Source organism: Melospiza georgiana, chromosome 2, assembly GCF_028018845.1.
Source record: "Melospiza georgiana isolate bMelGeo1 chromosome 2, bMelGeo1.pri, whole genome shotgun sequence".
Lineage (NCBI taxonomy): Eukaryota > Metazoa > Chordata > Aves > Passeriformes > Passerellidae > Melospiza > Melospiza georgiana.
The window spans coordinates 112,977,369-112,997,132 of NC_080431.1; the positions used below are offsets into that span (position 1 = coordinate 112,977,369).

Sequence of the window (19,764 nt, forward strand, 5' to 3'; positions counted from 1 at the left end):
TGATTAGGTAATATTTCACTTAAGCATAACATGCTCTGAGGGCTTTTAAGCAAGGCATCCATAACACACTTTGTGGTCTGTTTTTGCAAAAGAGAAGCATTCAGGTTTCACTAAAACATGTTCCTCCTATAAGTGCTAACAAAATCAGTATTCAAGAGGGTAAGGACCAATGAGCATCCAAAAAAACTCACACCACACTATGTGATTCACATATAAAATCATTCTATTCACATCAAAACACAGTAAAACTGGATGATCTAGGAAAATATTTAAGCTTTTTATACCTATCGGCTAGTTTTAATTTCTACATCATATGATAGATATTCCACCAGACTATTCACAATTTAAAATAAAAGAAAAAAGGAAATGAAAGCAACCTGAAGAGAAAAATCTAAAAGTTTTTTGTTCCCCCCTCTTTTTAAAATTATAAAGTATATATTAAAATTGTTAAAATAATACACTTTGCTGAAAAAAGAGCAGATCAGGAATAAATACATAGAGAGTTTAAAACATTGTCAAGCAGAGGACTATAGTATCAGCCCTGCCTGGACACTGCTGAATAACTGCAACTTTTACAAAGGACATTCAAATTTACTGTGCCAACATCCAGCCTGGGAGGGTAAACAGAACAAACCAAAATAAACCCAGCAGAAAGCTTTAGCCAAACATCTAAGAAGCTAAACTGAGGTTCCAACAACATTCATTTTAGCAAAAGAGAAAATATGTTTCCTTAAAAGTCTGGACTTCAGGACCAAATCTGTTTGGATGACAGAGTTCAAAAGAAATCCTAAGGAAACTCTCAAGTGTGCACAGATGCAGGTTCCTGTGAAACACAACCATGAGCAGCAAAGGATAGCAGACACAGAAGTGAGATTCTCTTGAGAAATCAGCATGCCTTAAATATATGCACTGTGAATATAAATTAAACTAAAAAAAGAAAGAAGTGGCTGCACACATAGAGATGATACAAATGGCCAGTGCAAAATTTATTTATCCTCATTTAGTTAAAACCATATGTGTGTAATGTGTTAATCCAGCAAAAAGTAAAATAAACTTTCTTGAAAGCTTGTAACATTTTTATCACAGAAATAACAACACTTACCTCAATGATTCCCTCTATGAAAATTTGTAACAAACTTTTAAAATTCACTGCCAAAAGAGATCAGCCTAGAGAACTATCTCTGCCTTGGGACAGACAGATGCAGACAAAGCCAGCAGAGAGGCCCCAGCCACACAAAAGCTGATATTGTTCTCCTGCTGGGTGAAAATCTCACTTGTAAATTGAGGGACATGTGCATTCAGAGTCAGCCCAGCCAGGGCCCTGCAGAGGTGACCAAAGCACAGGAGAATGATTTCTCTCATCTCCTTCAGGGCAGGCAGCTGCACCAAGCAGCAGCTCCTGGGTTTCCATCTGAGCAGAATCCCTTTGATGCACTGACAGAGATGAAACATCATGGATAAAACACCATGGATAAAACTCTACCCCCCCTAAGCACAGCCTTGAAGCCCGCTAGACTTTAACAAATAATAATTGAAGTAAAAGACCTCCAAAATTAGTAACCTCTTTACAATTCTTTCCAGCTTCTTTATCAGTCCTGCTAACACAGGACAGCAGTGTCTCCCAGGATGCCTTTCATGAAAGTCAATAAAAAAGAATTGAATTCAAGCATTTGATAAGGCTTCTAAAAATCTGTCCATGGTAATAAAAAACTGCGTTCACTACTTAAATTTAACTCTGTTTTTCCATAAAGTTATTTATATACTGTACTGCATTCTTTATCATCTAAATTGGATGCTGGAATGAAACAGTCTATAAAGCTTCATATAGTCATAAATCCAGACATTTCTAAGTGACACAGAGAAATGTCCTACAGCATTCACCAAAATTTTGATCATCAGAGATGAACAGAGCAGGAGAAAAGAAAAATCTGTCCAAACCAAAGTTACTCTTTTACTTAAACAAAAAACCAACAAAAAAATTCAATCAATAAACAATAAATGTTTTCTAGGCAGTAAATATTTCTATATAGCTGTTTCTAGAAGGGCCTTTACTCTCTGCAGCAAACACAATTAAGTTTTTAAAAATGAAATGTGAAACTTCTGTGCAGGAAAAAAACCCACTCAACACAAATAATAGGATTCTATAAAATGATGAAAAAACACACAATGAAACTATTCAATAAACCCACATCAGGATATGCTTCTGTATTGCAGAATTTGGCTGAGAGTGATTAACTACTTTCTAAGCAGTTGGCACATTTCTTCCCCTTGTTTTGAACACTTTTGGCCACCAAGTAAATCAGAAGAGAGCCTTAAGACAGTTACCTAAACAAATTAATCAATTAAAAAGAATCAATAGGATGATGCCTTTTGTGGCCTTCAGAGGTGCCTGTCCTCATAACACCCAAGTTAATGAATTACTGAGAAAGAAGATTTCTATTTTGTAATCTGAAAAAAACCCAACAGATGGGTAACTTGCAGCCTTAACAAAATGATTGTTCTTTCCTTCTTGGCCTTCAGAAAAAGTTATTTCAGAGGCAAAATAAGATATTTCAGCAGCAGGCATGATCTACCATCATGTGCTTAATCTAAAAATAAGGATAACTCTTGAGAAAGAGTAGGAACACGAGAACAAATTTAACTGTGGAAAATGGCCACAGAAGAGGAAGAGTATTTAATGCAAAGTGACAGCCACAACTTCACAACAGAATAGAAAATTCCTACTTAGTGGGATATAATGGTTTATGGGTTACTTGGTCTGGAGGCTTCAGTAACCCCAAATTCTCTGAGAGGAATAAAATATTTCCCTGGCAGAACTTCATCCAAGTACAACTGGTGATTTTTTCCTGGGAAAAAAATTGGAATACTATTGATACAAAACCAAAAATCAATCTCCCACATGTAAGTTACTGACATGAAAAAGCTACCCTTCCAAATAACACTGAAACTTGCTTCAGGCTTTAAAAGACTTATTTCAGGACACTGCATTGTTTCACAATTTTAGTTTGTATTTTTCTAACCAAAGTATCCTTGGGAGGATTCTATCATTGCCCTTCCACATAGCATAATGAAAGAAAAATGCTTTTTGATGTCATTTTGTTCTCACAGATATCTTTATAAGGTGCAATTACCTGCATCCCTCTCTGTTTATGAGAATAACTGATGAAGAATGTGAAAATTCTACAACTTCACTGCTGGTTTTTCTTATTTGAAAAGCTACAATATATCATTACAGCATTACCAGGTCATGAATGAAGTACCAGGAACCTGACTGGTACTGTCAAGAGCAGAAAAAAGCAAAAGCATTGCAGAAGCATGAGTTAATGTCTGGCAGACCTATTACCCTGAAAAATACTGAAACTAAGGCCATGTGGTTTATCAAAGCCCAAGAAGTTATAAGATAACACAATAATGGTTAATAAATATCTAAAACCTTTCTGCATGAGTGACACAAGTATTTTGGTTCTTACTACACTCATTTTATTCTACTCCTCTCCAGATTTTTTATTTCTTGTTCATATTAACTGAGCACCCCTCTGTACTGCAGCATGCCATATAAAAAGTAATTAAGCATCTGGTACACAAGCTAGGTGAACTTAAAATTGGGAAAAAAGATTCACATTTTAATGCAAATTGCAAAGATGAGTTATTGGAGATGCAATCAGGAAGTCATGAGCTCCTAGTCCCTTCCTCCTGTGTGCCCCATATAATTTTATGCAATGCCTGTTGATGTAAAATGCACGAACAGTTATCAGAGAACAAAGATGAGAACTGCACGGTTGTGCCAGGGCAATGCCACCATCACTGAGCAGCCATCCCCATCTCTGGATGCTCCAGTCCCAGGGGCAGCAGTGCTGTGGGGGAGGTCTGCCAGCAGCTGGGGCCACCTCCAGACTGGAATCCCTTAAGCTTCAAGAATGCACAGAATTCAAGTGACTGATCAAACACTAACAAGTGTACAAATCATTCACTACATTCTAAAGTGTCTGCACACCACAGGACCTGTGGCACTTTTTATATTCAGCTTGTGCTCCTGCAAAGCTGCACAGAGGAACCAGAGCATTCAACAGTTTTGCAGAAACTCTCAAGCCTCTACAAACATCATCATCTACCTGCAGATCAGACAGCTAGAATGACTTCTACTCCTGTGGCTCTTTCACTGGGTGAAAAACACACACATCTTGTTAGATTTGTGATATTCACTGAGCTGTGCAGTTTTAGACATTGTACTAAAAAGGTCATCATCCATGTGATCACACAAACATTTTGGTTTGATCCAGGAGTGCATATTTTAAATTCATTTCATTATGCCCACCTACCATTTTTTATTTTTCACTGTACACTGTTACCAGAGCATATTTACTCTCAAACAACATTAAAATAAAAGATGCTGTTCACCTACCAGTGGTTATTCAACCCACAGGACTGCAGCACAACTGGCATAAAGTAAAAGCAGTCAGAACACACAGAACCGGCAGCCCTGGCTCCTCAGTGCCAGCTGCTCTGCAGATGTGTCACTGCTGTGTCACAGCACCTGCCAAGGTGCCCCTGTGCGTTTGGTTCCATCTGGAGTTTTTTCTCAGTGGAAGCTGTAGATTGCTTTAGAAAAAGCTGGTCTTCCCTAAAAGCAAGTCCTCTGTCTTCAACATGAAGTATCCACATATCCCAGAAAAAAACATCAGAGGAAGTATTTTTTCTGCTACTTTTTTTGCCTTTTACTTTAGACCTCTGTGCTGTGCATATACAAAGTCACTGACAGCATGGTGTGCTTTTGAATTTGTCATTCAGTGAGTGTTTTGGCACTCAGTAAGACACTGCTGCTTTATGGACTGGCAGCTCTCCAGAACCACAGAGAAATACAGATTTTAGATGACTGAGCATATAACATACCACGTCCAAGTGTGAAAGAGAAATGAGCACACCTTGGTGCATCACACAAAAAATTTCAGACTTGTAAGAATATCCCCAGACCTGGCCTAAGGTTAGTACATTTAATGATAAAATAGAACATGCACAGTTATAAAGTTGTAATTCATGTTTAAAATAAAAACTAAAATCTAGCCCTTATTAAGGGAAAAAAATATTCTGATTAATTATTTTAAAGCAAATCTATTAACTACAACTCTTAATCACTTACACATCCTACAATACTCTATATTGCAGTCCTAAAAATGTATTTTTGCATAAAGTGCAGGAGGATTCTTACATTCTACAAATAAAGAAATTGATTTTGATATCAAACAAGAAAAGAGAATATGCTAAGGATAAAATAAAATGTTATCCAATGGACAACAGATCCAGGAACACATTCAAATTTTTATCACAGAAAACTTACATCTAGTAATGTGTGAAGATGCTGATCCTGGAAAACACTGTGAAGAAAATCTAAGTCTTTTTCACTGCAGTCTGTAAGTGCATGAATTTCTTCCAGGCTGTCCAGCACCTGTGAGACTGCTCCTATGGGGCAACAGACAGGGGAAAAAAAGAGGAAAAAAAAATCAATAAAGCAAAGGCTCATGGTAAACTGAACTTTGGAAAAGGAAACTTTCAATTCATCTGGTACAACTGGAATAGGATCTTAAAAAAGCTGGAGTTTTAACAGGAAAAATCACTGAATAAATTTTACATATATCAAAAGTGCTCACAGATAATGTAATTATACATAAGAAATGGCTTAATGGGAGAGAGGTCAAAACCTGATTTTATTAAGCTCAGCTTTGTTCTATTTTAGCCTCGCTCCCAACAATGTCTCATGGAGCCACTTGCATTATTGGCCGGTCCTCACCATTCCCACCCCAACCTTCACTTCTCTTTTTGAACTGCCAGGCAACTTCAAATGCATACTGTACAATTTTGAAACATCAGTAAGAATTATTTTGAAATCAAATCCCAAACATTGGTAAAATCAGGAAGAACCAATGCTTTCACAAATATTTTTAAAATCAGCATCGGGATAAAGGAGGGAAGAGGGAGAAACACCTGACTGCTGAATCCTGGGGGACAAAAAAGGCTGTGATGTGTCTTTGTTCTGTTTGTCCTGCTTGCCTGGCTATCTCCTACCCTGCTTTTTCAGCAGGGCATGGTTTTGGGTCAGAGGATGATGGGGATGATTTTTATATGGCACGGGGGTGAGAGAGAAGTGAGAGCTATGGAGACAAAAAGGAGAAATGGGAGGCATTATGGAAGGTGCAAGTCCATGAGGGAAAGCTGAACTCTCAGCAGGAGAGGACAAAGAAACACAACATAAACCCACAGTAAACCACCCCACAGTGGTTCTGTGTGAAACAACTTGTTTAAAAATCAGAGTATCAGTAGTGGCTGCCACCTGTGTGCTTTACTAGGATGCCAACTTTGGCTTATCTCAACACCCATGGATCATGTCTTCACCTTTCCCACTGTGGTAAAAGCATCTGGTAAGAGGCAGCATATCCAGTCAGAGTCTGCAGCAATGCTGTGGTGGTCTGGCAATGAACAACTGAATGCTTTTTCATAAATAAATTCTTAATTCTGGATACTGAACTCTAGACATTCTCTATTTCACTAATTTCTCATCAATATGCTTATTCTGTTTACTTATACATTTGCCTGTGTCTTTTTGACAAGATAGATAACATCTAAAAAAATTGCTGCATTCCTTCAAATTCTATCTTCTATTGCATGAAGAATTCTTATCAGCCCTCCTTAACTCAAAGGCTTTTGTATTGCATTTTCAGAATGTAATAAAAACAATATACCAAACTGCCTCTTAACTACACAAGGAAAAGTTAACTTATTTCTCTGAAAATCTTGAAAAAGTTGAATAAACATAACAAAATAGACAAAAACTACTATAGAAGACTTGCAACCTCATGGTTGAGGAGAAATAAATTACAAATCTAGAAACTCTTGCATCACATTTAGTACAAACCTAAGCCTAAAATTCTCCTCACAGTTCTCTGTACAAGGTTTGAGAACCACAATATCCCCCTCACTCACAGCTCTTGTCTCAGGAACAATAAAACTTAATTCTCTCCCATCAAGTGTCTGACTACTTACACCTATTTGATGGACTAATTTATGTTCTTTCAAAAATCTGTGGCTGTCAGCAAATAAAACAAATGGTTTGACTTTTAGTAGTTGCTGTGCACGAGGTTGGGTGCACTGCAAAAAGAGAAAAATTTGCTTCCTCTTTGATAATGAATAAGAATGCTCATCTGAAAGGAACCATTCACATCCCTCTGCCAGAGACACAGCAGGAAACCTGAGGAAATATAAGGACTGGGGATCTGCTGGTAAGAGGATGGAGAGATCACAGCTAAGCGTCAAAGGCAAGGAAAAAAACCCACCCAGGGACCCCAAAAGGACTGCACTGTTTCCTTTCCATGTTCAGCACATCAGTTAAAGACTGATGGGATTAGAGATCTCCAAGCCTGAAGAAAAGTGCTTGACTTTCAGCATCCAGTTGGCAGAAGAAAATTTGTTAAAATTCTCTTTTATTTCTGCTGTTTTCGTGCTCAGAGGTATTTTTATTTTATTTATTTTATTTTCAAGCAAAGCTTCTTTTTCTGGGTTCAAAGCCCTTTCTGTGTATTTGGGGGTATTTAAGGAAAACTCAAGAGAAGATTCACTTCAGAGCCTGAGGATCTTAAGAGCCTCTACTACTGCTCAGTGTTGCCCATAATCCCCAAAACCTGAGCCAAATCTGGAACCAGTAAGAAGTGTGTTCAAAGTTGCCTGCAGTGCTGTGTTATTGTGAAACACCAAATGCTCTGGACCACCACATTCCTTATCTGACAGTTTTATTTCCTTTGCAAACTTTATTTTGTGGAATACTCTGAGGGCTTTGAAATAGAAATGAAAAGTATGATTTTTCAATATTTGCATCTCAGCAACCTCTTGAATATTTGGGAATTCAAAAAAAATTAGAGTTTGATCATTAGGTCTTTTTTTCTCCTGTCCATTGGTCACATTGAATAGGAGGCTGTAAATAAAGTTTCCAAGAATGTCCTTAAGAAATTTGATGGGACTTTGTGACAGTGGCTTTGTTAATCTCACAAATGACAGTTTTTACCTTATGTTTCTATTTTTACCTATAATCTTATGCTTCACCTACTGCCATGCCCCTCACTCATTTACAGATAATGTGCACCTATATGAGAAAATGGCATAGCAGCAATATACTGACAGCATGTTAGTGCTTAAAAAGAGTGAGAGGACAATTTTACAGGAATTTTTGTGAACACTTTAACTCTCTTTGTTACAGACATCTGTTAAAATGTCTAAAAGTCCCTTTCAGAAGAGTTTTAAATTCGGGGAAGAGATATTACATAAAATGAAGTTAACCAACATTTACAGCACATGCGTTTCTAAAAAGATTCATATTCAAGCTGAATTTCTAACCTTTGGGGAAAGTGTAAAGCTGCTCAATATTTATAATTAAAACTTATATCCTCTTGAAATAGGATTTAAACTCTTCAACATTGCAAGTGCACCCACTTTAACTTCTATCAGAGATGATAAAGGACTTAAGTGAATTATTACAGTCATACAAACTAAAATCTCAGACTTCTCATGGTCTGTAGCAGTTACAGACAGAATCTAGAAATATGAAAATTAGAATGATGCATAAATATCAGTAAGGCAGGAAAAATTAGGAAGTTGACTAATTTAACTGGCTTCATTTGTTTTTTAAGACTCCAGAAATTACACTTTGTTATAAAATCCTGCTCACTGTCCCAGAATTTTCAAGCAGCCCCAACTTTTGGGTGAGATGAATCTCACCCTGCACCTGAAGTTACTATAAAACCAGATCCAATTGCACAGGAAAGGCTGCAATTCCAGTGATATAAATAGAAGACTCTTCTCTGCAGAAACAGTAACAAAATCCACACCAAACATGGTTCTGTGAGAAGACTCTGGATCCTCCTGTAAATGCACAGAAATGACCTCAGTGTCAAAAGGAGCAGGGACACTCTGGGCCATGCAACACAACCTTGTCTTCCCTGTATTCCCATAAGAAAACCTAAGAAAGAATGGTTGCAGCTATTCAGAGTTTCCTGGGGACTGTCAACTGTGAAAAGTTGAAAACTATGAGCTGTCATATATAAAAAAGAGGAAAAACCACATTAGAATGCTTATGACAGTCTCCTGCAGTCACCACTAGTACATAAAATGCTTTTACAGTTAGTGGAATGACTTCTTAAGGGTGATACCCAATTACTTCTGAGAAGACAGAGATGAATTGAGCAGTTTTCTGCCTGCTGAGGCAGATCTGTTATTTATCAGAAACACATTTGCCTTGTGAGGCAGAAACTTGGGAATTTATCTTCACACTGTGTAGTCAAAGTTTCCACGGGTATTTTGTGCAAGGCTCTGCCACCACATTTTTGGAGATGGCCAGTGAAAAATAGTTTTCTGTTACAGCTGAATTCTGTCTCTAGAGTCTGTAGTTGTCATACAGTGCACCTGAAGTTGCTATGGACACAGGTTCTTCAGGCTGGAAGTAGGCAAAGCCTTGGTAAAGTAGTGTTGTTACTACAACATCCAGCTATTCTGGTCTGGAACAGGTGGTTTGACTAGAGAAACTGAACTTTAAAGGTAGGGAGGAATTGCTTACTTCTCAGAACAGAGTAAAAGAGAATTTTAAATACTATTCCAAGAATTGCCCACATATTCTGCAGTAGCCAAGTGTCCCCCCAGTATACAAAGCAGCCCAAAAGTTTGCTTTTCTGAGGCTTCTCAGCACACCAGGGAGGTATAACTGGCTCCCCCTGTTATGTAACAGGCAGTAAACAGAATCAGGAACCTCTTTTCATGTGACATGTGATTTGCAACACTGTACAACTGAATAAAGGGTTTAGGTAAAGAGACTCAGCTATTGCTACAAAGCACAGACTACATCCTGAGTGCAAACACGTTCTGACAGAGAGCAAAAGAACTCCTCGGTTTATTTTTTAACACTGAATATTACAAACCCTCATGTAAAGCGTCATAAAAATCAGAAATTCACTTCTGAGTAATGAAAACCCAGAACTCAAGAAGCCTGACATTGTTTAAACACAAAACTATAAACACCTTTTTGCCATTCTCCTGCAATTACTATGCCAGGAAATAACTCTGCAGAAGAACTTATAATAATCATTATACTATTAGCAAGTTTTTATGAAAGAGACATTGGCAAAGTCTAAATCTCTTAGATTTGTAGAACCACATGAAATGAAGTTCATGACACCAGCCACTCCTTTGTATCCTGTTCATTCTTATAAACTATCTTTATTTGATTGGTTTTTCAACTATTCTTCATGTTGTGTAAACAGGTAAGTAACTGTGTCTTGAAGATTTCACAGTGGTATTTAAATGACTAAGAAAGGCTTTGCTGTCATTTACAATTTCTCTATATGTCACAGTTCAGTCCTTAAGCCAGCCAATCTACAATAAACAGAAGCTAATTTCTCTCAGCCTCATCTCGTGGCTGCCTTCTCATGGGCAGCTTCTGGAAATGAAGTTAAAAGACCAATCCTGGCTCTTAAAGCACAGCCATTTGAGAAGGTAGGATTTACATTCTACTTTGTTTATGAAGAGGTCTGAGGGTAGTACATCCAGCAAGAAAAGACAAAAAAAATCATCAGAAATTGTTAAATTTTACAGAGATCAAATATTAGAATGACAAAACGAAGTCACAGGATACAACCTCACAAAAAAACAAGCATGGGCATTACTATAAAGTGCAGATCCTTCCACTACTTAACTGATGTAACTTCTCAGATTTAGAGAAAGCCAGCTGAGCACCAGCTGCTCTTCATCACTTGCTACAACATCTGCAAGAATCACTGGAGCTGAGATGCCTCTGATCTCACACAGTAATTTGCTGCTCTTTGCTGTTCACTGTATTCCAGAGGAACTGACTCTGCAGGCACAGATGACAGCCAAAGCAGGTGTACACATGTACATGACTGTAACAGTTTAAAATAAGGTGGCAGATACATGTTTTACATATACACAGCAGTGTAATTAACATGCAAGGCAAGTAAAGGCTCTGTCCTGCTCAAATTTGAGCTATATGGCATTTCATGACTTCTTCCTCCTTGGACTGAAATCAAACAGTGAAGTTTAGACACACTATAAATTTACAAATAAGCTCCTACATGCACACAGTTCTGTGAATGCTACTGGGAAGCAAATAAGGCAGTGATAAAAGAAATATATGTATATCCATACACTGCATGTATATAAAACAATCAGGAAGAGTGTAGTAAGAGAACTAGAAAGGTGGAGGTTTATGGAGATGACAGCAACAATTCAGAAAGAAGACTGCTGGTGCAAAGGAAGGGTATTGGGATTTACAACTACATTTAAAAAGGTAGGAACATCTAAGGAATACAAGAAAGGAGAGAAAGGCATGTGAAGTCAGAAAAGAAACTAAAGGAAATAGGTGCAGGAGAGAAAAAGAGGGAGAAAGGGACTAAACAAAAGAAAAAAGAAAAAGGAAAAGAAAACAAGAGATTAAGTGTTTCCAAACAGCAGATGGAACATTGAGTAGAGTACTATGGAGAAAACATAGAGGAGAAAACAACAAAGGATGGGGGGGAAGAGGAAGTGGTGGGGGAGAGGACAAAGAGGGCAGCAAGAAACTGATGCCTAATTTTGAAGAGAGACTTTCTGCATCCTGCACACACAGGGGCACTGACAGTGGGCAAGACTCCACTTTCTCCTGTCTCCATACTTGGCACCCTCACACAGTTTGTCAACTCTTTGTCCCAGCTACCCCTCACTGAAAATCCAGCCACAGATATGACAGAAGCCAGCCTAGTGTGGTGGCAAAGAAACATGCAGAAGTGCTGTTTTACACACCAGACCTGTAGCTTACATCTAAGTGCACTCACATGCAACTAAACAAATGACTATTTTAATAGATGAATGCCCTTCACTACCCCTTCCTTAGATCCTTTCTTCCTCCTTGCAAAAATGTCTAAAACCCCCCTTCTGACCAGCATGAAGGCAGCACACCCTTATAGTCAGTTTGTGGAAGAAAAGTCTCTATGCATGAACAAAAACCCAAAAATCATAGCACAAGCTCTCTATGAGGTTTTTTTTCTCTTCCCCTACAACTGCTTAAAAATAATACTATCACGAAACTTTTTTACAGAAATCCATTGAACTTTCACTCTCATTTTACTGGACAGGCACTCTGAGTTGAGGAAATAGGAGGAAAAGGAACAACTTCCCCCACAATCTGTAAAATCAAAAGAATGAACCAAACAACAACAACCACAAAATCCATGATTGATCAGAGATGGAGACAGGACACATGCCCTGCTGACATGTCCTGACCTAGGACAGGAGCAGAGCTGTTAATCTACAAGTCTCAAACTGCTGCAGGAAACCCCCACTTTCTATAGCTTGTTTTTGGGGAATTAGTTTTGCTGAATTAGTTGCTTTTGAAATGGCTGTGGTTTGTATCAAAGGGTCTAAAATTTCACCGCTTCTCCTCCACCTAGTATAGTCTGCAGGTTTTAGAAATGCTTGTGGTCCCAGTTTCTCACAAAGTGTGCAGCTGCTTTGCAGCAGAACCTCTTCCCTGTGTGCGAACAAGATTCCTTCATTGAGGAGACACATTTTGGATAGTTATTGAAATCAGGTGTATGCATATGCACAGTGCATATGCATAAATCAGATAACACATATCAACACAGAAGGATCAAGAAAGTTCATGCAAGCTGAGAGCAAGAATATAATATTTGACTAATATTACAGTATATGTTTGGTAGTTGAAAGAAAAAAAAGCAAACATTAGTCCATGAAAACAATTTTGGAATGAAAATGCAAACCCAAAATATACTTTATCAATTCAATGAAAATTAAATTTTAGTTCAGTTGTGTTGCAAATATTAAATATTGGGAAAAAACCCCAAAACTGAGGTCATTTTAATACTGCCTCTAAATTAGAACCTTCAGAATTCCCTGGAAATCATCCTTCTGCTTTATTATACTGTTGATTATATATTACACTGTAGACAGATTTAGTCAATAGCAAATAATTTTGTTTGAACAGGCAGTATTAAAACTGAAAAGAGCAGAGAGAAGCAAAAGAAAGCAGATTTTTAAACATGCAAAGACACACACCATAGCTGACTGATATGCCTTAAAGGAAAACAAAGGGATACCTACTTTCTGCTGCTAGAAGTCCTAGAAGGAAGGCAGCATTTGGACAAACAACAAACAGTATGAAGATTTCAGAACAAGCCATTTATAAAGCTGCAACCTAGCAGACTAATTTAGCCACAAAATAGTTTTAACCAAGTGACAAGGATCCCCCCAGTTTTTAATATGGATCTTCTATGTGTGAAGCAAATGGCACTGGCAGACTGGGATGGGAGGAAAACAAACACTTGGCATTGGGAAGGCAGCACATGGATGCAGTGTTAGAGATCTATTAATACCAGACTTTTCCCAACATTGGTTAAACTATTTTAAAAAACTCATGGACAAAAAGGGATTTTTCAGTAAAAATATTGTAAGAATTGAAGTGATAAAATAATTCAACATACTGCAAATGATGCAAACATATTAATATACTTAAGCAAAATTTAGCGATGTTATATTGAAATCAAAAGTTTCAGTGAAAAATGTTATGTGAACCATTTAGAAATTCAACCACTTCTTTATTGCTTTTAATTAACAGTATCTTTATGCCCTTTTAAAAAAAAATTAAACATATCAGAGCAAAGATTCAATAGCTGAAAAATCATCAAGTTAATAAAGGAATGTTGGAAACACACAAACTCACGATCTCAAAACTGACAGCTGCACTTGTAACACTAGCAAAGGAATTAGTAACAATTATAAGGTGAATATAGTTTTTTCCCCCCAAGCATTCATATTTTAAAATGTTACACAACACCCTTTGCAAATACTTACAAAATCAATGTTAATTTTTGCACAACAAAGGTGTTTTTTTTCTTACTTCTGCTGATGAAACTGATGGGTATTAAGATATGGGCTTGTATTGACAATATTTCATGAATTCTAAATCCCATGAAACAACTAATCATTTTAACTTGTGAGTTCAGCTACTTCCATGTATGTTGGAAACAGTGAGCTCACAACTTGTCTGTACCTGCGCTGTTTGACCTTGCTCTGAAGGACTAAGAGATTTAGCTTTATTCCCATTTTCATTACCAAATTTGAAAATCAAGATATCATGCTGTTAAAAACTTCTCATTTGACACAACATTACAGAGTCTGACAAAATAGAAAAGGATGAAAATTTCGATTTGCACACATCAACCCTGAGACAAAATACCAAAAAGCATTTGCAAAAATGCTGTGTGTGGAGAAACTGAGGCAGAAGCACTGAAGGAGCCTCAGTGTGGTTGCTCTGTGCGCAGTGCAAAACTCTGCTTCTGTTTATCTGCTTCCAGAGTGACCACAGAGGCCAGCACTGACATGAATGCAGAAAATACTGCAGCACTGCCACTGCTCAGCACAGATGCAGGAGCACATTTGGCCACTCAGGCTCTTCTCTTGCTCTGAGGTTACCCCGAAACACAGCTTGAGGATCCTTTACAGGAATCCAGATCTGTCTGTGTCAAAAAGTTGCTCTGAAACCTCTTAGTCACAGTTCAGAAATGTGTGCCACAGCCCAAGCAATTCCAGCAGACATCAGAGAGTAACAGCCTTTAACAAAAGGTAAGGGTTGCTTTAATTCAAAATCAGTTATGCAGTTTTCCAAAGCCTATGGACTATCAATTAGCTTAACTGCAGCACTGACTGGGTTCTGAAAATGTGGCTACAAAAAGCTTATGGAAACATAAAGTTTACAAAAAACCTCTTCAATTTATCAGTTTTTCTAACTGCTGGCCTGAAAATGTAACCATTTTGAATCTACTTAACACCCCATATGAAACAGTTGTCCTCAACTCAGCTTCTCAAGCCAAACTCTAAGAAGCAAAAGAGGAAAAATTAAAAGCTTTACATTGGTGCTGTTCATTCCCAGCCTGAGGCACTGTTATGAAAACACTTGCAAACTGTATGTCTGTACATTCAGCTGGGGGACAAGTGGCCAGCATATGACAGAAGGAGAGGAAATCCTGTCTAGAGCTAATGTGCAATCAGGAGGGTCAGGCACTGGGCAGGGAAAGGGAGGGAGGCAGATGGGGAAGGGCAGCAGAGAGCAAATGCTGTGAATTTCTCTGGCACCTTATGGATTTCATGGTCCACTTCAAATACTTCCTACTGGACCAGTTTTCCTCCTGTGACAGATTTAGCCTTCAGAGCTGCTGATTGCTAACTTCTGATTTATGTTTGTTTCAGCATATTAAAAATATCCAAAACATTTGTTGCCTTGGGGAATACACAATTTAGAATGTCTTGAAGATAGGCAACCTGAAAGTCAAATGTTTCACATTCTAGAGAAGACCATTTGCAGCAGGTTTGTCAGCTGGGCTGCTTGGTGGCTTTACTGCAGAAGTTACTGAACACAGACTGTCAGCAATAAAGCAGCATTGTAGTTTAGAAGTATTTTAAAAGGTTTTGTCACACTCAAAATTCAGCAAGACTGGTTTCTGCCATGTTACCAACAGGATGGTAGCAGGATTAATTCAAGTTTTTCAGAGGATGGTTGCTGACAAAAGAGGAAACAGACCACCCAGTGGTCAGCAAGTGGTTGGAACCAAGAGTTGTTAACACCGTACAAAGGAAAAGATGTGTACAGAAAAAAAAACTGACTGACCTCAAACAAAATTTATCTCTGTTCATTCCCATCTAATTTAGCTATGCAATTTTCTGACTTTCACTTGAAGACTCTCTAACAAGAAGATCCTTTGTGATTCTGCATCTACAGAACTCATCTGACTGGCTGCACTTAGTGCCTTCCTATCCTGGGATAACCCTTTGGTAGCACAGGAAGATGCTCCAAGGTTCCAGCAACTCCAGGTTTCCATACTGAACTTTGAGAAAGAACACCTCTGGATTAACTGGGCAAAAAGAGAGAACTGAATTTTTCTGCTTCTGTGTTTGGAAAGCCTGGAAGACAGGAAATGTGATTTGCATAACCTAATAAGCATCTATATTTCTGTATATTTATCTCTGTAAGAATTCTGTATTTGTCTGCTTCTGACAAACCATTTAATTACAGTGACAAGCCTCATGAAATTTTATAGGAGGAATAATTGGCAACCACATCTAAAATATTAAATGGTCTTCATTAAGAGTTTATGATCTGGAATAACATTATGAGGTACTAGGAAGGAAACTTAAATAACCTTAGGATAATCAAGTTTCTACTGCAATTCTTGAGTTTTAATTTCTCAAAACTAGCTTGGTTTAGAATCATCACAAGACCCATCCTCCAAGCCAGAAGTATTTGAAAATATTATTAGTGTACTTCTGAAGAGGAAACAAAATAGATTTCGGTATCTAGGAATTCCAGCTCAAATGTTATAATCTCTGAAAGAGAAAGCTGAAAGAGTTGTAGAGTTTTTTCTTGCAAGGTTTAGTATTCAATATTAAATATTTTGTCAGCTGAAGTAGTGGGTCAGAGAAACATGATGAAAACTACCACTTAGGATGGTCTCCTGATCACTGTGATCCCCCATCAGTTTGATCAACAATGTCAGGTTAGAGAATAACTTTGCTTTCCTGAGAATTCCAAACTTTTGTTTCAGTTATTTCAGAGATGAACACAAGCTAACAAAGGATCCAACATAGATATTCTTACAATTTACATGTGCACTGGGTTCAAGTATTCTGTGAGCAGAAAAAAATAGAACTTGGAACTTTCCTGTATAGTGCTATCTGCAATTACATCACTCTGAGGAAGACACATGTCCTGTTGATGTGAGACTGAAACTGGAAAGCAGAACTGCTGTTTCCAGATTAGGAAAGTTGCCACTGCCAGTCATGTTGGTGGCCATTCACCACTGAAATGGGGGAAGTAGATAGAAACAAAAATTAAGGCACTGCAAGTAGTTCTAGCTGAAGTAAAACTGACTTATTCTTTCTTTAAAAGAATAGGTGGATCCTTCACTGCAAGTACAAGTATCCAAAAGCTGTGTGCCTGAACTTAAGCCATGAGGCTTTGATTACCCATTTGCAATAAAAGATCTGAGATCCTCATTCATTTCCATGGGAATTATGAATGGTGTTCATGTCTAAGGACAAAAAAATGTTTTAATTTTAGTACTTGAAGTTGGATTCCAAGAAGTGAAATTGGAGAATTTCAACCAAGAAAAGTTGGCCCCATTCTTATGGGGCATATCATTCCTATATTAATGACATTGAAATAATTTATAAAAATTAGTTGCTTAAATGAAATAATTAATTTATGCAGTCAATACATAATTTTCTCACCTATAAAAATATTGAGACAGAGAATTATCACACAGCAGATCAACACTCGCAATTAAGTTCCTGAAATGTCTTCCAGAGAAGTCAGTATATAGCTAAAATTTCCTGCCAGTACTCCTAAATTGTTTAGAAAAATTAAAGACAGCCCTTTTGGTCTTAGGTTTTTCTTTAAGGATCATTTAAATTGATCCTAAATCCTAATTTTAGATCAGACAAACCAACCCAGACTTTTGCACTGCAAATATTTTGAGCAATGTTATGTCAAAATTAAGATACTAACTAAGGCAGGGCTGTGTTAGTTTAGGGACTGACAGGTGATTTAAATTTCTGAATATGGGCTATGGACAAAAGGATTGCTTGGTAATCTCACTGTCCTGTCCAAGGCCTAGAACACAGCACAAGTATTATCTTCCCCTCTGAGTACATTTCTGACTCTCCCTGAAGATTTGGGGTCAGAAATACTGTCCAGTGTGCTTTTAACAGGACACAGTCATATTGTTCTCTAAAACAGGAGTCAGGAAACTTTTGTACATAATGGCTTCTTTTTCTAAATAACTATTAGTAAGGTATTAGAGCTTTGCTCCTGCCTAAGAATTCAAGACAAAATTTCAATAAGAGTTTTTAATCAAGTAATATAAAGAGAAATGTGAGATTATAACACTATTTGTAATTAAATGTGCATACACTAAAAAATAAAAAAATCAAACAGAATTTCTGTAGAAGCTTAAAACTGTGTCGAGTTTTTCTCTCCATTTTTGCCAGCTGTGAATGCCATTGTGACTGAAAACTATTCATCCTTTCACATGTAAATATTAACTTAATATTCAATTTTATGGAATCTCAAGAAATGAGTAAATACTTGGTACTCTGGTCAGTATGGACATGCTGACTGCAGTAAATACACTTTCTGTTAAAATACCTGAGGAGGTGGGGTCTTCAGAGAAGTCTGGCAGCTCTTCAGGGGGGTCACCATAGAAGGAGTTGAATTTGTGGCTTGACACAGCTGCTAGTACTGCCCCCTGAATAAAAATACCCACACAGTCTCAATTACACAAAGCAGGATAACAAAACATTTCCAGACCCCTTGGATCACTCAGTCTCCTGAGGTCTCTTGTTTGTTGACCTTTTCAGTAAAGAGCAAATATATTTTCTAGTCTTCACCTCTGCTTCCCTTTTCACAGTGACCATATCTAACAGAAGAGCTGGGCATACACTAATAAACAGTAAAAATATTCTTTGCAAGGGGATTCATCAGAACAGTTCTTTATGTGAATGCATTTTGAAATAGTAACGGTGAAGCATAAATTCACATTGTAGTACAATGTAAACAAAAGAACTAATCTCTTTATCTTTTCCTCTTACCTAGACTGAGTGGATTAGCAGGAATAAAAATTCACTTTTTAAAGCAAAACACTATGTTTTTATTTTAGAAGTTGTCATAATTTGACTCTGACAGCACTAGAATACTTTGACACCCATAATGCATCAATATAAAAGTAACACAGTTATACAGAAAATTGCTGAGCATTACAGGGGAATTTACAAACCCAGAAAATGGTCACCTCCTCTGACATATATTTACTTGTTCTAGTAAATTACACTTTAACCACTCATGTTTAAATGCCTCACAGTTATGGAAGTATGGATGAGTTTAATGAAACATACTGCAGAACAGTGTTTTGGATAAAATGGCATAAAAAATATAATGAAGGTACAAAAGCTCAGGAAACTAAATATAGTGGCCTCCTCTGGAAGAAATCCAGGAAATATCTGAAATTGCACCTAGAACAGGAATCAGGTCATATTCTGAAATGTACTAGATAACATTTTAATGAAAGGATTACCTGGGTACACAAACCACCTAAGAGAAAGAGCTGTTCATGAACTGTGGCAGCTGTGCATCTTCACCATCAGTCACATGAAACTTTTGCAAAGCAGCAGCTCAGTGTGAATACCTGATTCTGAGTTCTATTACAAGTTGTAAAACAGCCCATGAACTGTAATGCTCCATGTTTCTGTCACAATTTTCTGAAACTTTCGGTGAATTCAGAAATGTTTCTGTTAAACATTCCATGACAGGAACAGAAGGAAAACCAAGTTGTTTTGGGGTGAAATGTTAACATTCTTTTCAACGTGGCTAAGAAATAAACTAGTATATAGTTAAACATAAATAGGATAAACTGCAGAGTATGTATTCACTCTTCAACAAAGACATTAAAAATTACTATGTTCCTTTTATTCTAAATGTAACACAATAACAACAGAAGTGATTGCACAATTCTCTCCAGTAATTCATATTACACAGAATTACTGAATTATTGAAGATGAAGGCCTCATATACACCTTGGCTGATACCAGACAATTTGCACTGAAATTTGAAAATGATGCACTAAGAAAGAAAGGACAAACAGCCTTTCTAAGACATCATTTCAATAAACA

General features: G+C 37.4%; 1 protein-coding gene across 7 annotated transcripts in view; it reads right to left on the bottom strand.

Annotated features, from left to right (window-relative positions):
- CASK (calcium/calmodulin dependent serine protein kinase) overlaps window positions 1-19,764 on the bottom strand; it is a 185,383-nt gene that overhangs the window by 46,349 nt on the left and 119,270 nt on the right. For 4 of the 7 annotated variants that reach the window (XM_058018746.1, XM_058018743.1, XM_058018748.1 and 1 more), the window contains exons 10-12: window positions 18,245-18,344; window positions 13,147-13,164; window positions 5,336-5,457 (exon numbers count right to left, since the gene is read on the bottom strand). In XM_058018746.1, the coding sequence (XP_057874729.1) occupies window positions 5,336-5,457; window positions 13,147-13,164; window positions 18,245-18,344 (240 nt within the window). The remainder of the gene's footprint in view (window positions 1-5,335; window positions 5,458-13,146; window positions 13,165-18,244; window positions 18,345-19,764) is intronic. The other 3 variants (XM_058018749.1, XM_058018750.1, XM_058018745.1) reach the window with 1 other exon arrangement.